This window comes from Daktulosphaira vitifoliae, unplaced genomic scaffold, assembly GCF_025091365.1.
Source record: "Daktulosphaira vitifoliae isolate Bord-2020 unplaced genomic scaffold, ASM2509136v1 Scaffold_1, whole genome shotgun sequence".
NCBI classification, from domain to species: domain Eukaryota; kingdom Metazoa; phylum Arthropoda; class Insecta; order Hemiptera; family Phylloxeridae; genus Daktulosphaira; species Daktulosphaira vitifoliae.
The window spans coordinates 1,239,025-1,264,030 of record NW_026099572.1 but is presented as its reverse complement, the minus strand read 5'-3'; the positions used below and the strand labels follow the sequence as shown (position 1 = coordinate 1,264,030).

Genomic DNA, 25,006 nt, shown 5'->3' with positions numbered 1-25,006 from the left:
TTGAATTATAAACATGATACAGTAGTGTAATTCTTTGAAATCGTTAGATGTTCATTATTAAGGATCCTCAAGGAGAATTATTTTTATGTAAACTATACTATAAAAAAATGATAAGTAATTATATATAATCTTAATTATGACTATTATGAATGTTACTACTTTATTTTTTGATATGGATATATTGCCGAAGATTCTTCCTGGCCAATCAATTACTGAAGTGTCATCCAAGTTACAACTTGAAGAAATAAGAATATTAATACCTAAATTAGTTGACTTAGTAAATGATCCAAACACACACTTAGATGCATTACAATGGTTAAGTTCCATAATAACTGTTAATAGAATACGCGTTATAAGAGATCCAACCTTACATGAACCTTTATACAAATTGAAATCCTTTGATGATGTAAGTTTAAGAAGTTTTAGTATGGTGGCAAAAATATTCAAATTAAAAGGAAGATTGGAAACAATCACTGAACGTATGATTAAAAGAAAAAGTGGAACATTGGAACCATATAGTACCTATATGGATGAAGATTCTACAGATAGAATTGACAAATTTCTTCTTATGAGTCAAGTAAAACCTATAGAATCTGATGATGATGATATGGATTTAAGTAAAATTGCATAAATAACATTATATTTTTTTTAAATTTATGTATTAAACAATAAAAATAAAGATATATAGATAACATTGAAGTAACAATTATTGGTGTAATAGTTAGACATGATCCTCTAATATAATTTATTCTTGACAAACTTTATTTACTATGTCATTAAATTTTTCATACTGATCAGCAAAAACATGATGACCAGCATTAGGAATTTTCTAAATAAAATCAAAAATTTTAAATATATTAATCATAAAATAAAAACGAACATTGAATATATAGGTGTTCAATAAGTATGGAAACAGGTTTCTATTTTTCTTATTGTATGTAGCAATTGACCTGTTTCTTTACTTACTGAACACCTATATAATTTTACTATAATAATTAAAGAGGTGTTTATCATAACTCATTCATTAATTTTGCCACCTCCAATAAAAATGATCATAACTACATATTTTTCATTTTCTTGATTATCACATATTCAGATATTTTTCTTAATATTCCTATAAATCAGATTTTTTTTATAAATTGAGTTAGAAATAAAATTTAAAGAAATGTATAAAAAAAATACATTGTTTAAAACTTTAAATGAGTCTTTTGAAAAATGTTATGTTTACCTTGGATGTGAAAATATATTTAAACTAGAAAAATTCTACTAAGGTAATTAGAAAAAAATAAATGTTTTAATAAAATTAGTAATTAAAGAGAACTATTAAATCAGACTTTGAAACAGCCTTCCAAGTCTAAAATAGAATAATGAAAAAAAATTTAATTTAATTTATAACTTGTTATGTATTCCCCATTTTAGTTATATAAAAAGAGCTTTGGGTTATGTTCCTTAGATTTCAATATTTTAGAGATTAATAATTATAGTTAAGTATTTAAAGTATTTTTGAACCCACTTCAATATTTACAACACCATTCAATCTTTCTTTTTTAACCACATCTGCAATACTTTGATCCATCCATGTATCTTGGCCATATATAAATGTGATTGGTACTTCATTGTGTATGTCGTGAAAACGTTTTATCATAGGATTTTTAGCCCAACCAAAACCTTTCAATAAATGATGAAATGCACTTTCACCTCTAAAATTTTTTTTATAAACATACATATAATTAAATGTCAAATATTTTTACACCTATTAATTATTCACTTGTATCTAGATAAAAATATTTCTTAATTTTTTAATTGTAAATAATGAAAAAAATTTCTCAAGTACAGCTTTTATATTTAATATAAAGTCAAAGGATATCTAACCACTCATAAAACCAGTGAATTAATATAAGAACATTTCAGCATGATCACTAATAAGGTAGTAACTCAAACATTAAATACTGTGATGAGGTATTGAAATACAAAAAAAATTGTAGGTTCAATTAAATTATTATTACAAAAATGTTTGGATTTTTGGCATGAGTTGGAGATTTGAACTAATTAAAAATATTAATTAACATATAACTTAACTTACAGTCAGAGCAAAAATTTTGTATAAAATATATTAAATCTTTTTATCTTTACAACAACCACTTCCTGACTTTCAATAATTTTTTTCTATTTATACATTTTTTAAAACTATGTTAATTAAGATAACAATCACCACCATTATAATAATAATGAGTGCAAAGTAACTAAATATTGAAACAAAGTGATTTATACATTTTTGAAATCCTTTAAAATTTGTTACCCTATGGGATTTAACATGCATGGACAGAAGGAGGATAAAGAAATTTACATCCTCTTGACATTTTGCATAATCAGTTTTAATATACACATTACAAAACTTAGTAAAATAATTTTTTGATTAAAAGATAAAAAGATGTTATTTTTATTAAATTATATTATGATTACTAGAATTAAAAGCACTGTATTTATTAGTGATGGGCATTTTCGAATATTTTTTTTTATTATTAATTGTATCCTATTATAATCGTAGTACCCTGAATAAATAGTTTTAAACAATCCTATTTAGATCGTTAGTTTTATTAAAACAGCAAAATTATAAATCTGACTATAATTTTACATATGACCAAAATTTTAGAAAATTTAACTTAACATATTTTTTTTTACGAAACATTTGTTGTAAAATGATTATTTCGAAAATTAAGAATGATTTATATTCAAAAAATGAATTTTAGCAAATTATTTTTTTATTTTATTTTTTTGGGCAAGTAAAAATAATTTTAGAAAATTTTTGTAAATACCATTTTAGAAGAAAATATTAAAATTTATAATTTATATTCTATACATTGTTATGCTAAGTGTGTTAGTTTTAAAAATAATAATTTAAAAATGAAAAATTACCTTATTGAGCGAATTTTCTACTCTATTTTGGACCTGAAGGGGATAAATTATCAAAACTAAATTTTACACAAATAACTTTCATATAATAAATAACAAAATTGGAGATCGATCAACGAAAGTTAATAAAATAAGAGCTATCCTAATATATACCTCCAATTCACCCCAGTTCATTTTTTAAAATGCTATAACTTCTGAAATACTAGTCCAGAAGTTGTTATTGATTAGTCATTTTATTAATAATATTATTATCTAACCTATAAGTTAGTTAATTATGTATATTGCCATTTGAAAAAATAAAGTTGATACACTTAAAAGAAATAAGGGATGAACCTAAAACGAATTTAATACTGAATTGACCCATATTTATTAGTTTTTACCAACGACTCACAAACTAAAAATAAATAAAATGATACTTTTTACTATTATTAATTGTATAATAATTTATTTTAAGTATTCGTTAATTATCTTCTTATTATAATTAAGTGTACTTAATAAAAATTTTAGATAGAACTAATTGAATATTTTTTGAAACTATTCGCTAGCCCATTCAAATATTTTTTAAAAATATTCACGGTTATATGGGATATGAGGAATTACTTTTATGGCTTAAACTATTTTCATTTGTTAAATGCATAACTTAGAATTCTGATTATAATTAGTCTATTTAATTACGATAACAAAAGCAAATAAATAAGGTACAGAACTTAAAACTCTAAAAAAGAACTTATAACACACAGATTAAAAAAATGTAAAAACAATATAAACATAAAAATATTCAATATAAATGTTTTGGTATGACATAGTAGTGGTATTTTTATAGTGGCTTTTTTTTATATTAAAGCAAAAAAAAAATGCCAATTATTGAAGTTCTGCAAATAAAGGCAGGCTCCTCATTTAAGGAAAAAAAACAAATGTCATCATTTATTTGCTTAAAATTACATACCTAGGATTTAATGCAATATTAAAAAGGTTTTAAAAAATGGTGAAAACGTTTTTCCCTGTCAACTCAAATTTCTAGTTACACCCTTGAGTTCATGTATACCAAGTTCTGTTTTAGAACAACTAAGCTATCACCTTTATAATTAATTTTTATCACAACTGATCAAGTGCATAAATAAGGGTGGTTAAAGAATTGATCCCCTCTCTAGAAAAAAAAATTTCATAGTAAAGATTCAACAGACCCGTTGTTACAAATAATGATTATAATAGAAACCCATTTCCTTACTTACTAAACACCCTATATATTCCTTTAGAACAAAATCCTTATTACTCTACAGCATCAGCACACAAAATTATTTAAAATATACTTGTTATAAGAATATATACTTACGTTGGACGTTGAGAATTACATTGGTAAATATAATCTCCAATAATAGATGTTTTGTCTCCAAGAATGGGTTCATATTTCATTAATATATCAGATCGTAAATTTGCAACAATCCAGTTACCTATAAATTATATTATAAATTTATTTATTTAATTAAAATATGTTTAATATTACTACTACTATTAATATTTGCAAAGAACATACTATACTCATTGTTGTACAATATCTAAATAAAGGATTACAATTTTTTTTATTGAAATTAAATTCTTTTTTAAATATTTATATTTCAGAAGAATTTAAATAGTATTTAAACAATTTTTTCCCCGCTAATTTTATTATATATTTTTTAATTTCATAAGTTTTCACATTTGTTTTCTTTTTTAAAATATTACTATACAATGCCTCAAACATGTATTGATTATAATAAGACCTAAAATAGCATGTCCCTTGAAATAACAATGAGTGTACTATATTATAATTTGTCTTTTTGTTTCAATTGTTTATTAAAATAATGAATTTACCAAAAGGTCCGGCAAATCTTACAGGCCACAATGGATTCAGCGGTTTAATAACATAAAATATTCCTTTAACCCACCAAGGTACATTTTTATGGTGATTTTTTCTTTCTTCGGGAAATCCCCAAGGATCAACAAGAATCAAATGTTGAACTCTAAATATATTATAATCGAATTATATAATTAATTAGCTATTATATAATTATATTATTATAACTTATGCAATTGTATTCTGTATTAGAATGATTTTATACTGTAGTCATAAAATGAATTATGCTAAAATACAGCTTTTCAGGGAAGGTAACTTAATTGTTATTTTTTTAACAATGGTTGTTCAGCAGAAATTTTTTAAACTGCAATTAATTTTAGATTCATATAAATCAAGATATTGCATTAACTACAAAAAAAAAAAAAAATTAACAAATACTAAATCTCAGTATTGGTTATTTAAAAGGCTTTGGTTTTCCATTACATGTTTTAGCATATAAAACATAATTTAAAATATAAAAAATGTATAAAAATTAAATGAACTAAGATACAATTATTTTCTTTTATGGTATAATAGCACTAAACAAAATCATCAATAAAAAAAAACCCTGCACAGTGGGGTCGTGGCATAGTTGGGTCCAGTATAGATGATATCTGACAGTGATTAAAATCACTATCATAAAAAACGCTTCAATTCAAATCTGTAGATAGTGTTTAATTTAAAAAAAAAATTTGTCAAAAAAGTAGGTCAAATGAGAGCTGAGAAAATAAATGATAGCTACAAAAAAAAAACCACATAGTAAAATAATATTAATATGAATTTCTTCTCACGAGAGAAGACTACAATAATGGAATCCTTGATATTTATTGAATTTAAGTTATTGAATTTAAATTAGATAAAAATCAAATGAGTTAAACATTTTTTTTAACTCAAAAAGAATTAAAAAAAAATTCAGTGCCACAGGCATGAAAGACCCAAGTGTTACCGTCTCAGAAACCGTTCGTCGCATTCGTCACTTAATAAAAATGGAAATTTAGCTAGTTCAAATTTTAAAGTTATTTTTCTCGACTTCAAAGAAACAAAAAAATTTAAATATGATTAATTTTTTATACTATGTCATTTAGATTGATATCATATTTATGAAAATCAGTGTAATCCCCTTATAATAAAATAAAAAACCAAGAATTTTAACACAATAATAGCATATTTTTAAATACGGTAGCTATTTTCACCATGTATTCTCCTAATAAGATATTTTAAAATAAAATAAAATACAAAACCTAGAATTTTAATAGAAAAATAGCATATTTTTGAATACGGTAGCCATTTGCGTATAGAAGATAGGTCGTCGGGACAAAATTTTTTTTTCATTTTATAGTACATAAAATAAGCTTTAATTTCATATATGTTTAAAGGACGCAGTATTTTCGGAACATTTAGGAACATTCGGAACATTTTCAAAAATTAAGTTAAAAAAGTTAGTTTTTGTAAAAAAGTTGCGATTTTTAAATTTGTAATTTTTTTTGGATATTTCCCCCATTTGCGGGGAACGAGGGAATTATTTTCAAATTTTGAGGGTAATGTCTTTAACTATATACGATTTGTCATCTTTTGACGTATTGTTGGAAGAAATCGCTTTGGTGAGAAAAAATGGTAACAAACACAAAAAAAACACATCATAGTAAAATTGATACCTTCTCAGTTTCGCATCGAAGCTAAAAAATGTTGTAAAAAATGTAATCTTCTTCTTTTTCCTCTCTTTAATTACAACTACTTGGGGTCGGCCACCCTTATCCTAAAGTTCTATTTAACACGATCATCCACATCATCTACGCTCACAACAGCCGTCCTCATACCACATTCAATTACATTCCTTCATCTCTTCTTCCTTCAATATTCATTTCTATAACTGTGCTTACCGCTTCCGATTTCTCTCTCCTCATATCATGACCAAACCTGTAAAAAATGTAATAATCATAGTAATCTTTGAATTTTTCAAAATTATTTTACCAATTAGGTGAAATAGAAGACTAGGTTATTACTCTTTATAAGTCCATATTCCTTGTGAACCCAATGAACATGGCTCACCTTTCATTCAAGTCTGCTAATGATACAGGTTGGGTTGGGTAGTGAAGAAAATGTACTAAAGAAAAAAGGTTTTAAAGATGTTGCCTAGTTGCAAAAAGACATACATCCAATTTAATTTAACTTTTTCTTTGTTAATATAATAAGCTAATTAATCAAGTAAACTAAAATTAAAAATAATTTTGTGTGTCACATATCTTTACGCTAGAGTGTACTTACTTCAAACAGGTAATTTAAAGGAAAATATTTAAGAAAAAAAAAAACTTGTTATTGTCTTTATTAAAACTATAATCATAACAAGAACTAATAGCATGCCTGAAAATTAACTAAATTTTCACCCTGGCCACCTATTTTATTTGTTTTACAAGTATAGAAAACTCATTATTTAAAAAGAAATTCGAAAAAATGTAAATTATCATAACTAAATGAAACAGCCAATGTTGAAATTGCAGCACCTCTGGGAAATTCGCTTTTGCCAGAGACTAACTACTAATCATAAAAAGTAGAGAATTTTTTCAGTGGAAGTTCTTAAGCATGATTATATGAATAATACAACATTATTAACGCAGTAAAAATTTAATATTTTAATTTCAGAAATTTTTTAAAAACGCATACATTTCATAATAAATGATATACAAGTATATTCACATAGATGATGTAAGGAGAGCTTTATAGCACACCTATACAGTACTCCCAAAAATACTCTAAGACCTTAAAAATTCAAAATAAATTTTTCTACATATATAATAATATAAATAATATATGTACAAATGTACATATATTATTGAATATCCTATAACTAAAAACCAAATTTTAAACGTTCTTCATATAGATACTGAGTGTATACAGTCATACGGAAATAAGAAATGTGGAAAATTTTATTAACTATAGAAGATTCATTCAAAAAATAAATTTCTCAAACTTGAAAGCAAAAAATTGAAGTAAAAATGAGTTTTTTGTTTATTCTCATATAAGTGTAATGAATATTTTTTTGAAAATAATTTAAATGGTGTTAAAATAATGAATATATGTTTGCAAGTTTATACACTATAATATCATCATATATAAGGTTTTTAGGTAAACAATGAATATTTTTAATAAAAATTTTATTTTTATAGAAGATAAGCATTATATTTCAAATTTTTTAACAGAATATTTATCTGGTCTTTAATTATAGCTAGAAATGTTTTGGCAATAAAAGGCACTTCACTATTTTGACATTGTTAAATATCAAAAAATACTGATTTTAATACTAAGACTGAAATTTGTATTGTGGTCGAAATACATGTATAAGATGGGTGGTATATACAGTGATATATTTATCGAAATAAATTTCTATATTTTGTGAAAAAAAAACCTTTAAATAAATGATGAATAAAAAATTTTTAGCTGTAAATACTATTTAATTATATTATACACATAAAATTTAGTATCTGCACTATTCACACTGTTGTATTAAAGTCCTGAAGTATTTTTTTAAAAGAATATTAAATTTTTGGATACAAAATCAGTTGTTAATTCAAAGATATGTTTTTGTTCCAAGGTCATAGCTCAAATAAATTTCTGAGAGAGAGATTAAACCAAGTTATTATTTTCATATGACAGTTAAAAAAAAAACATTTTTCTACCAAACAAATAACTTTAGTTTTAGTCAATATTTTAACATTGGAGGGGTAACCTAAATACGTAATATATTTTGTTTCAATACATAAAATCAATATTAGGTTACATTACAATAAACTAAGTTTTGATTAATAGTAAAATGTTTAACTTGAATTTAAGTAACAAATAAAACTATTAGTAATCTAAGTAACTTTATAATTATTTTTTTATTAATTATGTACAGTACCTTTCTGGGTATTGTAATGTGTATGCAGTAGCTAAATATCCACCAAAACTATGTCCTAATAAAATGCATTTTTCTATTTTCATTTCTGTTCTCCATTTTTCAATAGAATTTACAAATTGTTTTTCAATTTTTTCACTATTTGAACTAAACTGAGGTCTTGAGCTACGACCAAATCCCAATAAGTCCATTGCATACACAGGTCGACTATTATTAGATAGTCCATCAAAATTCATACACCATAATGCAATACCAGCACCAAATCCATGTAAAAGGACTAAAGGACTTTTTTGTTTATCACTATTAATTTCTATTGTCCATATTTTTTCATCATGTTCAACTATAGGACCTAAGTCAACATATCTTGTTCTGTATGGAGATTTTACATCTAAAATATATTTATTCTTTTAAAAATTATTAAATTTGTATACATAAATAATGTAATTTGAAGAATGACAAAAAGGAATAATTTATAATAAAAATTTACAAATAAAAAACTTCTAATTTGAGTGGTTTATGTTACAATTAAAAAAAGAATAATAGAACTTATATAATTAACATATATTTTTTAAATTAACACTTATTGTGTTTATACTCTCAATTTATACTTAGTTTATACCCTTTTAAGACAATTTATTTAATAATATATATATATAGTGTGTCCCTCCATTATTTAATGTCAGTTTATATAGTCAAATTAATAAATCACAGTGGGACCCCAGTATATACAGAGTAATTCACTTATCATGAATCACTCAATTAATCGTAAAATAAAAATAATATTAATAATTTTTTATTTCAATGTTTTCTCAATTTTTTTAATGTTTAGCCCTTATATCTTGTAAGGATGTTTACTTTAATTTTTTAAATAGCAACACACATAATTAACTAGCTTATTTATACAATAATGATCTAATTAAAAAAATGACTGGTTGATAACTATTTTTAGAAATTTTTAACAATTTAAAGTAATGATTGAAGGTGAAGAGAACGTGCTGCTATTTATATAAGTAGACATTTTTTGACCATACTCTTCCTCTCACCTAGATATGAATATGTCAACAACTTCCTAAATAATTGTCCAAAAGTTGAAATCCTTTACCACATGGTTTTAAGGAATGAGAATATAAAAAGCTTTATGATTGAAATATTAAGAGAAACATTAAACTAAAAGAAACAAATAAAAAACTTATTATTATTATTTTTATTTTATTGATTATGTGGTAACTTTCTTTACAAGATGTTTAACTAACTATCTCTCATGAATTATCTTTAAAAATATTAGTGCTGTTATACATGTAATTATTTTATTTGTTACAAATCTTTGTTGAGCTACAAGATAACACTATTTTAATTGTAGGGGATTTAATAAATAAAATAGTAGTCGGATAAATACAGTAACATAAATATTTGGTGTGTGATAAGAACTACTGGTTTATTGTACCATGATGGGAAATGAGAAAAACTTAGGTACATTTTATTTCTTTTCATTAAAAATGATTTTGTATCATAAACTGTAATGTTTTTGCATCTTTTATCATTTATGAGGTATAGTAAATCAATCACCCTATATATAAACATACATATATCAGATTGATTTGATCAAGAATGTAATGCAGTAGTGCCTCTTCATTGGTATGGGCCATAAGAGCACATATATACATGTATTCTTTTTAACGCTCATATGGCCCATAACAATGAAAAGGCACTACTGCATTACCAACTTGATCAAATTACCCTGATATATGTATGTTTAAATACAAGGTGATTGATTTACTATAACTCATAAATGATAAATATATATATTCCTTATGTTATTTATGAGTAGTTTAATACACTAGTGTACATGACATGCAATAAAGAATTTATTAATAGTACACACAAGACAATAATTTTTGCTCAGCTTCCTTTAAAAATTTCCAAGACATTGCACTTTTGGGAAGCCAACTCCAAAAAAACGCCCCTCTGAAAATAAATATTTTATATTTTACAACAAAAAAATATTATTATACATAATTTGAATAATTAAGGATAATAAATACCTATACACTAAAGATGATTCAACATCACAATCAGTAGACATTATTATCATTTTTCAATAACATAGGTTTTAACTGAAACCTAAACATTTAATAAGTTTTTTCAAACTATTAATAATTGTTAGCTATAGAGTAAAAAAACTTCCAATCAACATTCTTAAACAATATATATTAAACACATTTAGCTATAAACAAACTCAGTTTTTCTATTGTAAACTTAACTTATTAATATTAAAAAATTGTAATGACTTACATTAATTTATTCTGAATAATAACTAAGTATTATCAGAATTAATTTTTAAAATTATAAATTGAATGGCCACTGATAAATGAGTAAACAATATTTATAATTAATTGATTACTTTATTCGTTTTACTAGTAGTTTTTTACTTAGAAAAATGTATTGTAATGAAAAATAATAATTAATCTCTTATCATTATTTTTTGAGATAACATATTAAGGCAACAAATATTATTTATTATTTTCTTTCACTTGGTAGTGATGTTATCAGGGCCGTTACAAATAGTGTCAACGAAAGTCGAAATTTTAAAACATGGATCGGCTCTTTTAACCATTCTATTGTGGCGACCCCCACCACTATCAGCAGCTAGTCATCTTCAGTGTTACCGTTTTTATGTCGCGTGATTATTTTATTGTATTTTGTATTTTGTTAAACATTGTTGGTATTCGTCGCGAGTTTTGATTATGTAATCGTCCCTACCTGTGTACCTTATTAAATGTGATTTTTAAATTAACCGTCCTCCCTTCTAGACAGTCACCGTTCGATCTCTGAGGTAAATTAATTTGTCGCGTTACCTTTTATAATTTTGTACGTCCTTTTGTTTTACCGACGAATGCGTTTATTTCAATTTGTTAATAATTATTTTATACGAATAAAGCGCCTATTACGCCTTTGGCGTTAGTTCGAATATTTCTTGTGTTATTATTTTATTTAATAGCTTTTTATAGTTAAAATATTCACTCTGGAGGACTTAACCTCCAAACTATCATGACTAAACACTATTATCATCTGACAATTTATCACTGTATAATCAACACATTCTGATATCAACAATCAATAATAATAATCAATTAACAATGCTTCTAGTGTTATACTTTCTAATGCAATTAATAATAATCTATTATTTACTTTTACTTTCTAATAATACAAATTCCTTAAAACTAATATTTACATATAGTCATGGGTTCATGACACCATCACCCTTAAAGAGAAATAATATCTTCAGATATTATTTCTTACAATTTTAAAATATATTATTTATTATATTTAATTAAAATACAGATAATTTTATGTTAAATTTTCTAATAACCTACGTCTAAATCTAGTATTATAAATAAATCGTTCTTGTCTATTTACAATTGGATTTTCTTCTAAGTTTAAAGGTTCTAATTCTATTGTGGGTTGGTTATTAACGGGTTTTTTCTTACAATATTTTATATAAATATATACAATTACTACCACTAATAGTAATCCGAAGGTTTTAAAAAGTAAATTTATTATAAACTTATTATCGTTATAAAATTCGTAAACATGTTTGTTTGCTAATAAGTCGACGATGCGTTCTTGGTAAGATAATTGTTCATTTAATTTATTAAGGGCTGCCTGGTCGTGTTTCACATTTTCCATTCTTTCGAGGTGTATGGGTTTTTGTGCAATTCTATTATGTATATAATTGCAACAACTTGAGTCCAATAGACTAAACTCCAAAGGTATCGACTCAAATTTTGATTCTAATTGAGACTGAGTAGCCTCAAGAGTAACTGATGGTGTTATTGCCATGCAGTTCTCTTTTAGGGATAGCATTCCACTTTTATTTATAATTATTTTTTCAACTATAGTGTGTGCATTGCATGATATAGTTACTACGGTATCCTTTACCATGACAAAATACCAATTATTTGGGAAGTAGGAGTGATACCAACTTTCCGAGCTAAGTTGTGATATATAAACATCACAAGTCGACGGCAGGCTATATTTATTATTTAATAAGTCCGTTTCGCATATAGGGACCTTGTCTGTACNTTTAACCATTCTATTGTGGCGACCCCCACCACTATCAGCAGCTAGTCATCTTCAGTGTTACCGTTTTTATGTCGCGTGATTATTTTATTGTATTTTGTATTTTGTTAAACATTGTTGGTATTCGTCGCGAGTTTTGATTATGTAATCGTCCCTACCTGTGTACCTTATTAAATGTGATTTTTAAATTAACCGTCCTCCCTTCTAGACAGTCACCGTTCGATCTCTGAGGTAAATTAATTTGTCGCGTTACCTTTTATAATTTTGTACGTCCTTTTGTTTTACCGACGAATGCGTTTATTTCAATTTGTTAATAATTATTTTATACGAATAAAGCGCCTATTACGCCTTTGGCGTTAGTTCGAATATTTCTTGTGTTATTATTTTATTTAATAGCTTTTTATAGTTAAAATATTCACTCTGGAGGACTTAACCTCCAAACTATCATGACTAAACACTATTATCATCTGACAATTTATCACTGTATAATCAACACATTCTGATATCAACAATCAATAATAATAATCAATTAACAATGCTTCTAGTGTTATACTTTCTAATGCAATTAATAATAATCTATTATTTACTTTTACTTTCTAATAATACAAATTCCTTAAAACTAATATTTACATATAGTCATGGGTTCATGACACCATCACCCTTAAAGAGAAATAATATCTTCAGATATTATTTCTTACAATTTTAAAATATATTATTTATTATATTTAATTAAAATACAGATAATTTTATGTTAAATTTTCTAATAACCTACGTCTAAATCTAGTATTATAAATAAATCGTTCTTGTCTATTTACAATTGGATTTTCTTCTAAGTTTAAAGGTTCTAATTCTATTGTGGGTTGGTTATTAACGGGTTTTTTCTTACAATATTTTATAAAAATATATACAATTACTACCACTAATAGTAATCCGAAGGTTTTAAAAAGTAAATTTATTATAAACTTATTATCGTTATAAAATTCGTAAACGTGTTTGTTTGCTAATAAGTCGACGATGCGTTCTTGGTAAGATAATTGTTCAATTAATTTATTAAGGGCTGCCTGGTCGTGTTTCACATTTTCCATTCTTTCGAGGTGTATGGGTTTTTGTGCAATTCTATTATGTATATAATTGCAACAACTTGAGTCCAATAGACTAAACTCCAAAGGTATCGACTCAAATTTTGATTCTAATTGAGACTGAGTAGCCTCAAGAGTAACTGATGGTGTTATTGCCATGCAGTTCTCTTTTAGGGATAGCCTTCCACTTTTATTTATAATTATTTTTTCAACTATAGTGTGTGCATTGCATGATATAGTTACTACGGTATCCTTTACCATGACAAAATACCAATTATTTGGGAAGTAGGAGTAATACCAACTTTCCGAGCTAAGTTGTGATATATAAACATCACAAGTCGACGGCAGGCTATATTTATTATTTAATAAGTCCGTTTCGCATATAGGGACCTTGTCTGTACCGGAAAAGAACGCGTCACTTTTGCAAACAAACACATTATTTAATAATTGACAATTACTAAGGCTGTCGAATTTGATATAGTGCGATATTAGATTATCCGTAAAAAGATATTCGACATTTTTTGTAAGATGAATAAATTGGTTTTGATTATTAAAATGAATAAATATTGGTACAATGTGATAAATTATATAATTATTAATACTACTTAACGGTAACTTAAATTTAAAAATTAGTTTATCATTATTATATATAGTTTTAATTTCTAAAATTTTAAACATTTGGTTAATGTTATCAAGGTTTACATTTATTGGTACTTGAAGGTTATTAGGTAGTTTAGTTAAAATATGGTTTATCTCGTTTAAAAATTGTTCTGGTTTTATTACTATAGGATGTAATTGATTCCTCTGAGAAAAAATAATGGCTAAAATTAATTTACTTATGGTTTTATCTAGAGATATAATATTATTCTCAACTAAGGATTGGGTAATTATAATATTTTCAAAATCTACAACTATACGCCATTTCTTTTTACCTGATGCGTCTGATTTTTTGGGGACCACCCATAAAGGTGAGTTCCAAGGACTATTTGACTTTTCAATGATACCTTGATCTAAAAGATTTTTTAATTGTCTATCAACTTCTTCTTTGTGACAGTTGGGGTATCGGTATTGTTTTATATTGATTGGATGAGCGTTAGGTGTAATAATTTTATGTACGGTTTGATTAGTGTAAGAGAGTTTATCACCCGGTAAGAAAAATATATCATTAAATTGATTGCATAGACGATTTTTCTTCGTCATTTAAATGATCCAACCTAAGGTTTTGATTTAAAAGAGCTAATCTATTATTATTATTATTGTTATTAACATTATTACAATTGGTAGTATTTACATTTATAAGCTCGAAATTTTGTGGTAGAGAATCAAATTTAATATTATTAATAGAAATTGAAACGTCTTCTTCTGATGTATTTAAAATCGGTACAAATGTATAATTGTTTTTAATTTGCGTTATACAAGTTCCAATGAAAATGTTTTCGTTAATTACTATTGGATCATATACAGGGTGTTCAGTAAGTCATTGTTTGTAACAATGAGAACAATAGAAACCCGTTTCCTGACTTACTGAACACCCTGTATAATACCGGTCGTGTCATTAGTGTGAACAGTTTTTACTTTAATGATAGATTCTGACAAGCCTTTAATCGAGTAATTATTAGTAAGAGAAAGGTCTATTATGTCAATTTTTTCGTGAAAATAGAATTTTAATTCTTTTTTACCTAAATCAATAATTTTAACATATTCATTAAAAAAATCGTACCCAAGAATACCATGAGACTTAATGTTAAAATTGTTTGAAACTATGTAAAATACATGTGTTATTGTTTTATATCCTATTTTTAAATTGATTTTAGTATAACCTAGACTGTTTGTATTACCAGCAATACCTTCTAACGTGGTAAGAGAATTATCCCAATACCTATGTCCTTTAGGTAAGTCTCCTATTTTAATTTAACTAGCTTGTGCTCCGCTATCAATCATAAATGTAACATTTTTATTCAAATCTGATGAAAAAATTTTGCAATAAGGTATATCATTTTGAGATGTATTTACGGAAGATATTTGTTTAGAATCATTAAAATTAAAATTTTTACTAGTACTAGGTTCATTCTTATTAGAACTTTTTAATTTATAACATTCATCTCGAGTATGAAAATTTTTCTTGCAATAAGTGCAAAATTTTTTATTGTTATTTTTATTATTACTAAATTTATTAGAGTTATTATTAAATTTCTGAGTATTTTGAGAATTATTTGTATTGTTATTATTACGAAAAAAACAACTTGATGTACTATGATAATTTTTATGGCAAATTTTACAAGAGTTATTAGGATTATTTTAATTAAAAGAATACTTAACTAAATTATTTTCAGTATTAAGCCTTAATTCTTCTTGTTTAGTAATTGCGATTGCATCACTTAAGGTTTTCGGATTATTAGCTAACATGATAATTTTAATTTGGTTATTGTGAAGACCTCTTTTAAATGAGCCTAAGGCCTGATCTTCACACATATCCCTAATGGCTGATTTTTTTATTTTACAAGTTAATTTGTAAGTATAAGCTTGATAAAGTTTAAATTCTAATTTTTCTACTCTATCGCCAAAATCGTTAATTTTTTCATTTTTATTCTGTTTAATGGTTTGTAATTCAACACAAAGTTGATCTGGACGAATTTCTTCTCCATAATTTTCATTAAGAAGGATTTTAAGTTCCGACCAGTCTTTTATTTCTACAGAGTCAATTAATTCTCTAGCTTTGCCTTTAATTTTCAGCTTAATGGCTAAAAACAGTTGTCTATGCTGTTCAGCCGTATCCATAATATAAGCATCATTTACAGCATTTATGAAATTATTTAATGTATTAGATTTGCCTTCAAAAGGTTCGCCTATTAATTGAGCTAATTCGTAAATAGAAAAATTATTTTGTGTAGCCATTATTTTTTGTTAATTTTTTTTGTAAGGTTCGTAAAAAAAAAAATTTTTAAAGAAATTTTACCAATAGCAAAGTAAAAACTTATTCTATTTATTGCTTAAACTAAAATAACTATACTACAATAATTGTATTTACCAGAAAAGAGCCACGAAAAACAAATATTTCTTTTTTCAATTATTGTTGAAAGTGCCGATGTTAGATCTCTTGAGATGGTTTCAATAATTTGCCAATTTCTTGTGGTGTCCAACTAAACGAATTTGCCGGAGATTCCAAATAGTATGATGTGTCCAATTGAGCCAATTTTTTAAAGGTTGCCAAATGATACGAGATGTCCAATTGAACGAATTTACCAGGGATGCCAAATAATATGTGGTAAACTGGGTTTTCTACGTCCAATTTTCCCACGCGGATGAGTGTAATCGAAAAGAGTCAAAATAATAACTATAATGTAACATTCATCGATTGTACACTGTCCACCGAGTGAGTGGTCAGGTCCCTTTTTATTAGAAATAATAATCAATTAACAATGCTTCTAGTGTTATGCTTTCTAATGCATTTAATAATAATCTATTATTTACTTTTACTTTCTAATAATACAAATTCCTTAAAACTAATATTTACATATAGTCATGGGTTCATGACACAATTATGAACAAAACAAAACATCAATACTATTCTAAATGTGTTATGAAATATTTTTATAATTTTTTCAACAAACTTTACACGAATACAAAACATCTCAAAAATCCATAATCAGCTGAATATTGTTATTGTTAAATTATAATTTAGTCAATTTTCATCCTTTACCGGTTTAGACTACCTTCAAATATCGAATTTTTCAAATTATTCACTTTGTATCGATAATGACACATACAAATTTCCACATATTCTAATTTTCAATTTTTAATGTTATAGACACATCTGTTAAGACATCGACTTTTGAAACAATATAAGTAGGGAAATATTGGGGATCCTAGGCCCCCGCCTCACCCCCTCACGATACTGAAGTAAGTTTGGTGGGCGTGGTCTGTGGGGAGGGGCGTGTCATACAGAGGGCATGGTCTCTCAATGGTGGGAGTAATGACCGTGGTCAAGGACACATTGGGCATTGTCTTTCGATGGTTGTGGTAAGGGAGGAGTGGTCTTATGAGGGTGGGGGTAAGGAGAGGGCATGACTTTAAGTTGGTGGGGGTAAGGGAGGCGTGGTCTTAACATAGATGGGTAAGGGGTGGCGTAGTTTCACGATGGGGGGGAGGGTGTTAAGTTCAATCAAATTGGCGGTTTAAAGTGCGCATGCGCCCTATAACTTCCTGTCGGCGGTGGGGGAGGTAGCCATTCGAAAATGGTTGTTCTCCTCCTACGATCTCATCTACTGGAGGTTAAGGTAAACCTCATGTGAACTGATAACGTTCACTGATAAACGTACACATTACATTGAAATAGACTAAGTCAATTACTTAATATTAACGCTACAGGGGTGTCCGTCAAAAATTCCTACATAGGAAGGGGGTAATGAATCTTGACATAAACTAACCTGTAATGGGGTGGGAGGGGGATGAAACAAAACGTAAACTAATTTGCCGCACATCTATAGTTTGTATATAATAAATAATTTCTAAAAATTTTATCATTGGCTACCAGACGCATAGCTAAGCATATTTCAAACATCAAAGGTACCGCCATAGTATAACGCTAATTACCGTCTACATTTTATAAGAACAAAGACAACGTCTGTCGTTATGGCATTATAATTTCTAAGAATTTTATCATGGGTAACCAGACGCTTAGGTAAGCATTTTTCCAACAACAAGGGTATTACTATATTAAAATGCTCATTGGCGTCAGCATTTTATGAGAACTATTGCTATCATCGTTTACCAGACGCTTACGTCAGCATATTTCAAACATCAAAGAGGTCACCGTACAGTAATGGTTATTGTCGTATGCATCTTATCATCGGATGCCAGACGCTTAGGTAAGCATATTTCCGACATCGTTTGTGTAGTAATGAACCTGTTTAAACCAACCCAAACATGTCTAAACAAGATCTTTGACCCCTATAATAGAACGTTACATCAATTTCAGACACATTCACTCATTATCTGTCTAAAGCGATTATACCAAAAACCATTTGTCTGATTATTTCTATTTGTTGTCCCGAAGAATTTCTATGACTTGTTGTCTTTTGATATAAAATAAAGTAAGTAATACATTTATATATATTTTTCATTTAAACTGTTTTCTCCTGACTTTGGTTACTAGTTATGTTTAGAGTTGTTTAAAACTTTATTAATTTTTTACTTTAGAATGGAGCAATTAAAGAAACAGTTGAACGATCAGAGTACATTAAAAAGATATTCAAAATTAAGTGATCTGGAGGAACACTCGCCATACAAAGTCATATGTATGAAAAATACAAGCACACGAAATGTGGTTATCTATTCAACAGTATGAATGTGTTTATCCCGAGATTGAAATTAACTAATGAAGAAATCGAAGCTTATAATATCAACAATAATGATAACAAATTACATTTATTTTATAGAGGCAAAAGTGGAAATGCATATTTGTTTGATTTTCAGTAATTTGTTAATATTTTTCCTTGTTTTTTAAATTTAATTTATATAAAATAAAAAAAAAAAACTTATTATCATAAACTTGTAAGATTTAAAATTCAATAAAATATAATATTTTTATTTTATAAAATTTTGTCGTATTTATCTACACTATTTAATATAAGTTTGAAGTACTAAGCAGTACAAAGAAGAGTTTTACACATTAAATATATACAGCAAATTTAGTATATGCTATGGCATTTGTAGCACGTTGTACTATGTATGGTATGTAGTAGGCTGTTTATAAAAGTAGTAGGGACATTGTGGCGGTTTACCGAACAATGCATCCTGGATTCGTATAATCTCGATTAAACAAGTCTGAACATGTTAAAACCTGTCTGAACGCGTTCAAATCCCTGCTCATCCTGTTTTAACCCTGTCTGCCTGTGTTTACAACTGTTTGTACCTTATCTATCGGTAATAATTAGACTATTAATTGTTATTGGGTTTAAATTAGTTAATAATTTCNTAATAATTTCACAGTGGTGGATGCATAGTGCTATAATCGTTATAAGATTTTCTATATAAACAGACGTTGCTTTAACTTGTTGGTAATGTGTTAACTTAAGTCGNACAGTGGTGTATGCATAGTGCTATAATCGTTATAAGATTTTCTATATAAACAGACGTTGCTTTAACTTGTTGGTAATGTGTTAACTTAAGTCGATATTTGTATGCTTTAAGAATGGTTGGTTCTCTCGTTACAATTGTTAAATTCTATAACAAACAAACATTTGTTAAACCCAAACCTCACAGTGAATTAATCGATTGCACTGATTACGTTTTGAATTTCAATCCTCGTAAATTCGTTCAGATAGGAATGGATCCAAAAGATCGATTTAACGTAACTATTCGTTTACTATCGTTAACCCGTTACATACTTATAACGATAGATTTCCTACAACGGATTTATACGTTGATGAGTAATATTCTGTCCCTAATTCTCGACCCGGTATCAAGACAAAGGATTATTTCACTCAAGGATGAATACGTTACACTCTCAAAGACTACGTTTCAAGGAGAGTCTTCGATAGTCTTTGAATCGCAAGCACAAGATGAATGCCGAGTGTTNACAAGATGAATGTTGAGTGTTACTCACCCGATCAGACATTTTAAAACTCAGCGCTTTAGAATGTTGTATCTTTGAGGCTATCAATCAAAAGATGACTGTAATTCAACCATTGGTTCTACAACAGTTGGAACAGATGGCTCAATATATGAAATCTCAGTATGAAGTAAATGTGGAAAACAAATGTATGTTGATCAATGCGGTTTCGGATTATACGATTAGAAATNCGGATTTATACGTTGATGGGTAATATTCTGTCGCTAATTTTCGACCCTGTATCAAGACAAAAGATTATTTTACTCAAGGATGAATACGTCACACTCTCAAAGACTACGTTTCAAGGAGAGTCTTCGCTAGTCTTTGAATCGCAAGCACAAGATGAATGCCGAGTGTTACTCACCCAATCAGACATTTTAAAACTCAGCGCTTTAGAATGTTGTATCTTTGAGGCTATCAATCAAAAGATGACTGTAATTCAACCATTGGTTCTACAACAGTTGGAACAGATGGCTCAATATATGAAATCTCAGTATGAAGTAAATGTGGAAAACAAATGTATGTTGATCAATGCGGTTTCGGATTATACGATTAGAAATAGTTTACCCAATAGCGATCTGAGCTACATAAGCCAAATAAAACAATTTGCGAGCCAGCAGTTGGAACAACGGTGGACGATGCTGGAAGAATATACTAAAGAAATGGTGAATTACATTTTTTTTTTTTCTAACTGAGTAGAACATTTTTTAATAAATATATTTCATTTTTTCAGTCTTCTAACGGAGAAAACGTATGCTCGACATTTTTTGGGTCGCTGGCCGATGATATAACAGATGCAATTATACAGTCGGAAACAATCATACCATCAAGTACAAACAGCCAATAAATACCAACAGTAGTTGTTAGTAATAGCTATCCGTCGTAAAACGACAAGTATCTAAAACATGTATATAATTTATAAAAAAAAAATAGTTTAAAATAAACGTATGTTGCATTGACATGTGCTATTATTATTATATACTGAGACATTGTGAAAATCGCGTTTTCAACGTAACTTGTAATTAAAATTATAATGGATACAAATATGTTTAAAGAATAATGTTTAAAATAATGATTATTAGCTAGGATTTTATTTCTATCATATGAAAAAAACTATGTTTCTATAAAACTCAAATCATTTTTCTTCTTCAGAAAGGTTAAAACATGGTCAAAAACCTAGCTGTATGATACATGTAAAATACAGTAGGGTATTCTTAGAGTTTTGGTGAATAATACTTTACCATTAAAATGTGACATCTCATNCATGGTCAAAAACCTAGCTGTAAAATATCATATGCATGTAAAATACCATAGGGTATTCTTAGAGTCTTGGTGGATAATACTTTATACCTTACCATCAAAATGTGACATCTCATTACGTAACTGTAGCTTAAATACTATGGCATACTTACACGTACAACTATTGTACTGTACAGAAGAGAAAAAAACGTTGTAGTATATATATATTTACAGATATGTACACGTATATACATATATTTTTTTAGAAAAAATGCAATTTCAATTAAAAAAAATGTTTTAAAACTACTTACTAAATATACATGTATATTTACAAAAAATATTTTCAATTCTTGACGATATTTTTTTTTTACAATGATAATAACTTAAAAACTATAGGTCTTCCGGTGGTGGTATAACATAATGCCCGTGTGCCAACGTGTCGAGCGTGTAGCGCTTATCATCGAATCGGTTAAGCGTCAACTTGGTTGTATGTAAAGTGCGTACCTCGTGCTCAAAAGAACGGATTGACACATTAACGATAATGTCGGTGGAGATTCACCACCGCGTATCACTCCGATGACCGCACGGGCATTCTCTTCAGCCAATGCTCGTTTTGATGCATCGTCACCATCACCATCGTCTTTAAACAAACACCGTTTGTAATCGTCCAAAGACAGATGGTTCCGGACGACGTGTCCGCGGATCCCCTTAGACTTTATGAGTTCGCTGTCTTCCATGTCAAATGCGTAGCACTTTGATCGAAGTGCAGCGATCTCAAAGAGGATGAGGCCACTGGTCTCGTCTGAAAACAAGCCGGGCATTTTCTTTCTATCGGTGGAGTAGCAAGGGTGATCTTTGGGCAGGCTAGATGCGTCCACGTGCACCAGTAAATCGGGGCTATCAGCTAAATCCTGGTAGAAGTCGCCTACTCTGAGCAGGTATATGAAGGAGTCTGAGAAAAATTAAAAATATATAAATATTGTAAAAAAATATTTCTACTGTACTGTTGTACTCACCTGTATCCATGTAAACCAATTCGATTGCACTGCCATAATGTGGTTTTAATATGTCGTAGAAGTACTTGTACATTAGCGTCTTGCTAATGTCAAGCACTGCTAAACCGACGTATATAGGTTTGATAATCTTGACCATCTTTGTGTCCATTATGACGGCGCACAACCTTTCACCGTATTTGATACAGTCGTTGAAGGTTGATTGGTTTACGAGCTTGCTTAGACGTTCGGGACTGGAGATTAGCTCAATGCGTATGCGTTTCCGCATGTTCTCCATTGTTTTCCCTATAAAATGTAAAAAATTATCGAATAACCCACTTTAGCATTGAGCATGCACTTACCAAAGACGGCATTGTTCATTAGTTTGAAAAATGCAATTTCAAAAGCATTTGCCGCCTTTTTCCGCATTTCAGTGTTCAACTCAATGTATGGTTTCAACCAAGCACTTTGTTGAAACTCTAAAACGCGGTGCACCTGCAGTACAAATATTTATATTAGTATCATCGCTTATAGTTTATAAGCTAATTATACATACTTTATCGACTTGCAGTCCGTGTGCGATTGCCTGTTTTAAGTTGACATAGTGTACGACGTACCGCTGTTTGGGTTTCAAAGTGGCCATGAGTTTGGTCTCTTTGGAACCCGGCGGTACATCGTTGACAGGCAAGAACGGCAAGTCGTTGTGCTCGTCATGCAGCTCTTGTGGATACGATACGTCCACTTCATATATACGCCCNGTGTGCTCGTCCTGCAGCTCTTGTGGATACGATACGTTCACTTCATATATACGCCCCGTATTACCAGTGTCCGACAACGATTGGAGGTCAGCCAGAGGGTCTGCTCCTTTATACCACCGGAAGCCACCGTACGGCATGGGCTGACTCATAGCCCACCCGTAAAGGTTATTGCCTGTATACATTAAACGTTATTAAACCACCGCTCAATTATTGCGCGTTTATATATGCACGTATAGATTACTTACAGTCTTGGTACACGATCCATGATTCTGGTTTTGACGGATCGTAATCGGGTGTCTTAGAATTGTTGGCCTTTGCATAGTGCTTGACGGCCNCTGGCCTTTACATAGTGCTTGACGGCTTGCACTAGCCCACCACGAATATCCTGTTCCACCATCAGTAGCATGTCGTAGTCGTTCAAAAGCTCCAGCTTCATCCCAGTGTACTTCAACATACAATCGAAGCTAAAACCGGTCGCGGTGTAATAGTGCGCCGGGTCCAAATTGTATGTTGAAGTACAGATGTCGCGGAAGTTCTCCTGAGGTGGTAGTTCCGTTTCGTCCAATTTAGCCCAACTATCAGTGTACTCGTAGGGGTATACGCCCTTACGCGTCACCAACGGCATGTCTTCCGGGCGGAACACCTTGGCCGTCTCCCGGAATTTAACAAAGTCGGGCGTCATTAGGTTNATCCCGGAATTTAACGAAGTCGGGCGTCATTAGGTTACCGGACAAGGTGGACAGGGAAGAGGCCATGAACCGGAAGGTGTCGACCAACCGAATGGAGAAGTTATTGGTCGCGTGTTTCGTGACCGAAATATACTTCTCCTCGGAATTCGNAGAGGCCAAGAACCGGAAGGTGTCGACCAACCGAATGGAGAAGTTATTGGTCGCGTGTTTCGTGACCGAAATATACTTCTCCTCGGAATTCGGTATGACCGAAATCCTTTGATCGTCGTACCCCAATTCAGTGACTATAAAATGCGCGTCGTAATCTGAAAGATTGTGCAAGAAGCACGGCACAAAATTGACCGTCTTCACTTTTAGGTTACATGCAATGCACAACGTCTGTCTGAATCGGCCCGATAAATGGTAGTGGTCTGCGACTTTGGGGTTAGAATTCTTGAATGCCATGCGACACAAGTCACATACCACTTTCTCCCCGTGCCTGCGCACATCATCGACAGACATTCGGATGGGAACGTTGGTTTTGCGCAACAATTTAGAAATGTTGCGCGTAACTTCAGTTACAGCCATCACAAATGCCTTGGCGACCTCTTCGCGATCCTCGGACCCACGGTATATCTCCGGTGATTGTGGTATACCGTAGCGTTCGAGGATGGTGGATGTGCACAGTCCTAGTATAGGTACCTATACGATCGTCTGTTTTCTCCAGTAAGGCCTCAAAATCGGCGTAGATGACGAACGGTAACCGTTGCGTCTTTACCCACGCGTCAAAAATTACAAATTTAAAAATCGCTAATTTTCGAAATTTTTTCACTTTTTGCTTCGATGCGAAGCTGAGAAGGTATTGGTTTTACTAAAATGTGTTTTTTTTTTTTTTTTTT

At 29.2% G+C, this 25,006-nt stretch overlaps 4 protein-coding genes and 1 long non-coding RNA gene across 6 annotated transcripts; 3 read left to right on the top strand and 2 right to left on the bottom strand.

Moving 5' to 3' along the window:
• On the top strand, nucleotides 1–694 carry LOC126906304 (uncharacterized). Its single transcript, XM_050686836.1, has one exon. It carries the CDS (start codon nucleotides 137–139, stop codon nucleotides 629–631), a length of 495 nt encoding a protein of 164 aa, XP_050542793.1. The 5' UTR covers nucleotides 1–136; the 3' UTR covers nucleotides 632–694.
• On the bottom strand, nucleotides 619–11,217 carry LOC126906253 ((Lyso)-N-acylphosphatidylethanolamine lipase). Of its 2 annotated transcripts, XR_007704213.1 has the most exons (9): nucleotides 10,971–11,217; nucleotides 10,721–10,799; nucleotides 10,561–10,643; nucleotides 8,682–9,066; nucleotides 4,765–4,913; nucleotides 4,247–4,364; nucleotides 1,514–1,700; nucleotides 1,018–1,114; nucleotides 619–829 (listed from the first exon to the last, which is right to left on the bottom strand). XR_007704213.1 is itself a non-coding variant. In XM_050686675.1 (8 exons), exons 2-8 carry the CDS (start codon nucleotides 10,768–10,770, stop codon nucleotides 746–748), a joined length of 1,056 nt encoding a protein of 351 aa, XP_050542632.1. In that variant the 5' UTR covers nucleotides 10,771–10,799; nucleotides 10,971–11,216; the 3' UTR covers nucleotides 619–745. The 2 variants fall into 2 exon arrangements, 1 of the variants encoding a protein (XP_050542632.1); XM_050686675.1 differs by lacking the exon at nucleotides 1,018–1,114 and having other exon boundaries at nucleotides 10,971–11,216.
• A 6,799-nt stretch (nucleotides 11,218–18,016) lies between these two features.
• LOC126906330 (uncharacterized) lies at nucleotides 18,017–19,283 on the top strand. Its single transcript, XR_007704221.1, has 3 exons — nucleotides 18,017–18,705; nucleotides 18,816–18,930; nucleotides 19,037–19,283. It is a non-coding gene; the product is annotated as an uncharacterized LOC126906330 (long non-coding RNA).
• A 1,369-nt stretch (nucleotides 19,284–20,652) lies between these two features.
• On the top strand, nucleotides 20,653–21,332 carry LOC126906290 (uncharacterized). Its single transcript, XM_050686800.1, has 2 exons — nucleotides 20,653–21,115; nucleotides 21,184–21,332. Exons 1-2 carry the CDS (start codon nucleotides 20,657–20,659, stop codon nucleotides 21,295–21,297), a joined length of 573 nt encoding a protein of 190 aa, XP_050542757.1. The 5' UTR covers nucleotides 20,653–20,656; the 3' UTR covers nucleotides 21,298–21,332.
• A 763-nt stretch (nucleotides 21,333–22,095) lies between these two features.
• Nucleotides 22,096–24,121, bottom strand: LOC126895761 (uncharacterized). Its single transcript, XM_050667966.1, has 6 exons — nucleotides 23,886–24,121; nucleotides 23,685–23,779; nucleotides 23,238–23,611; nucleotides 23,044–23,176; nucleotides 22,706–22,987; nucleotides 22,096–22,641 (listed from the first exon to the last, which is right to left on the bottom strand). Exons 1-6 carry the CDS (start codon nucleotides 24,119–24,121, stop codon nucleotides 22,166–22,168), a joined length of 1,596 nt encoding a protein of 531 aa, XP_050523923.1. The 3' UTR covers nucleotides 22,096–22,165.
• Nucleotides 24,122–25,006: the final 885 nt, after the last annotated feature.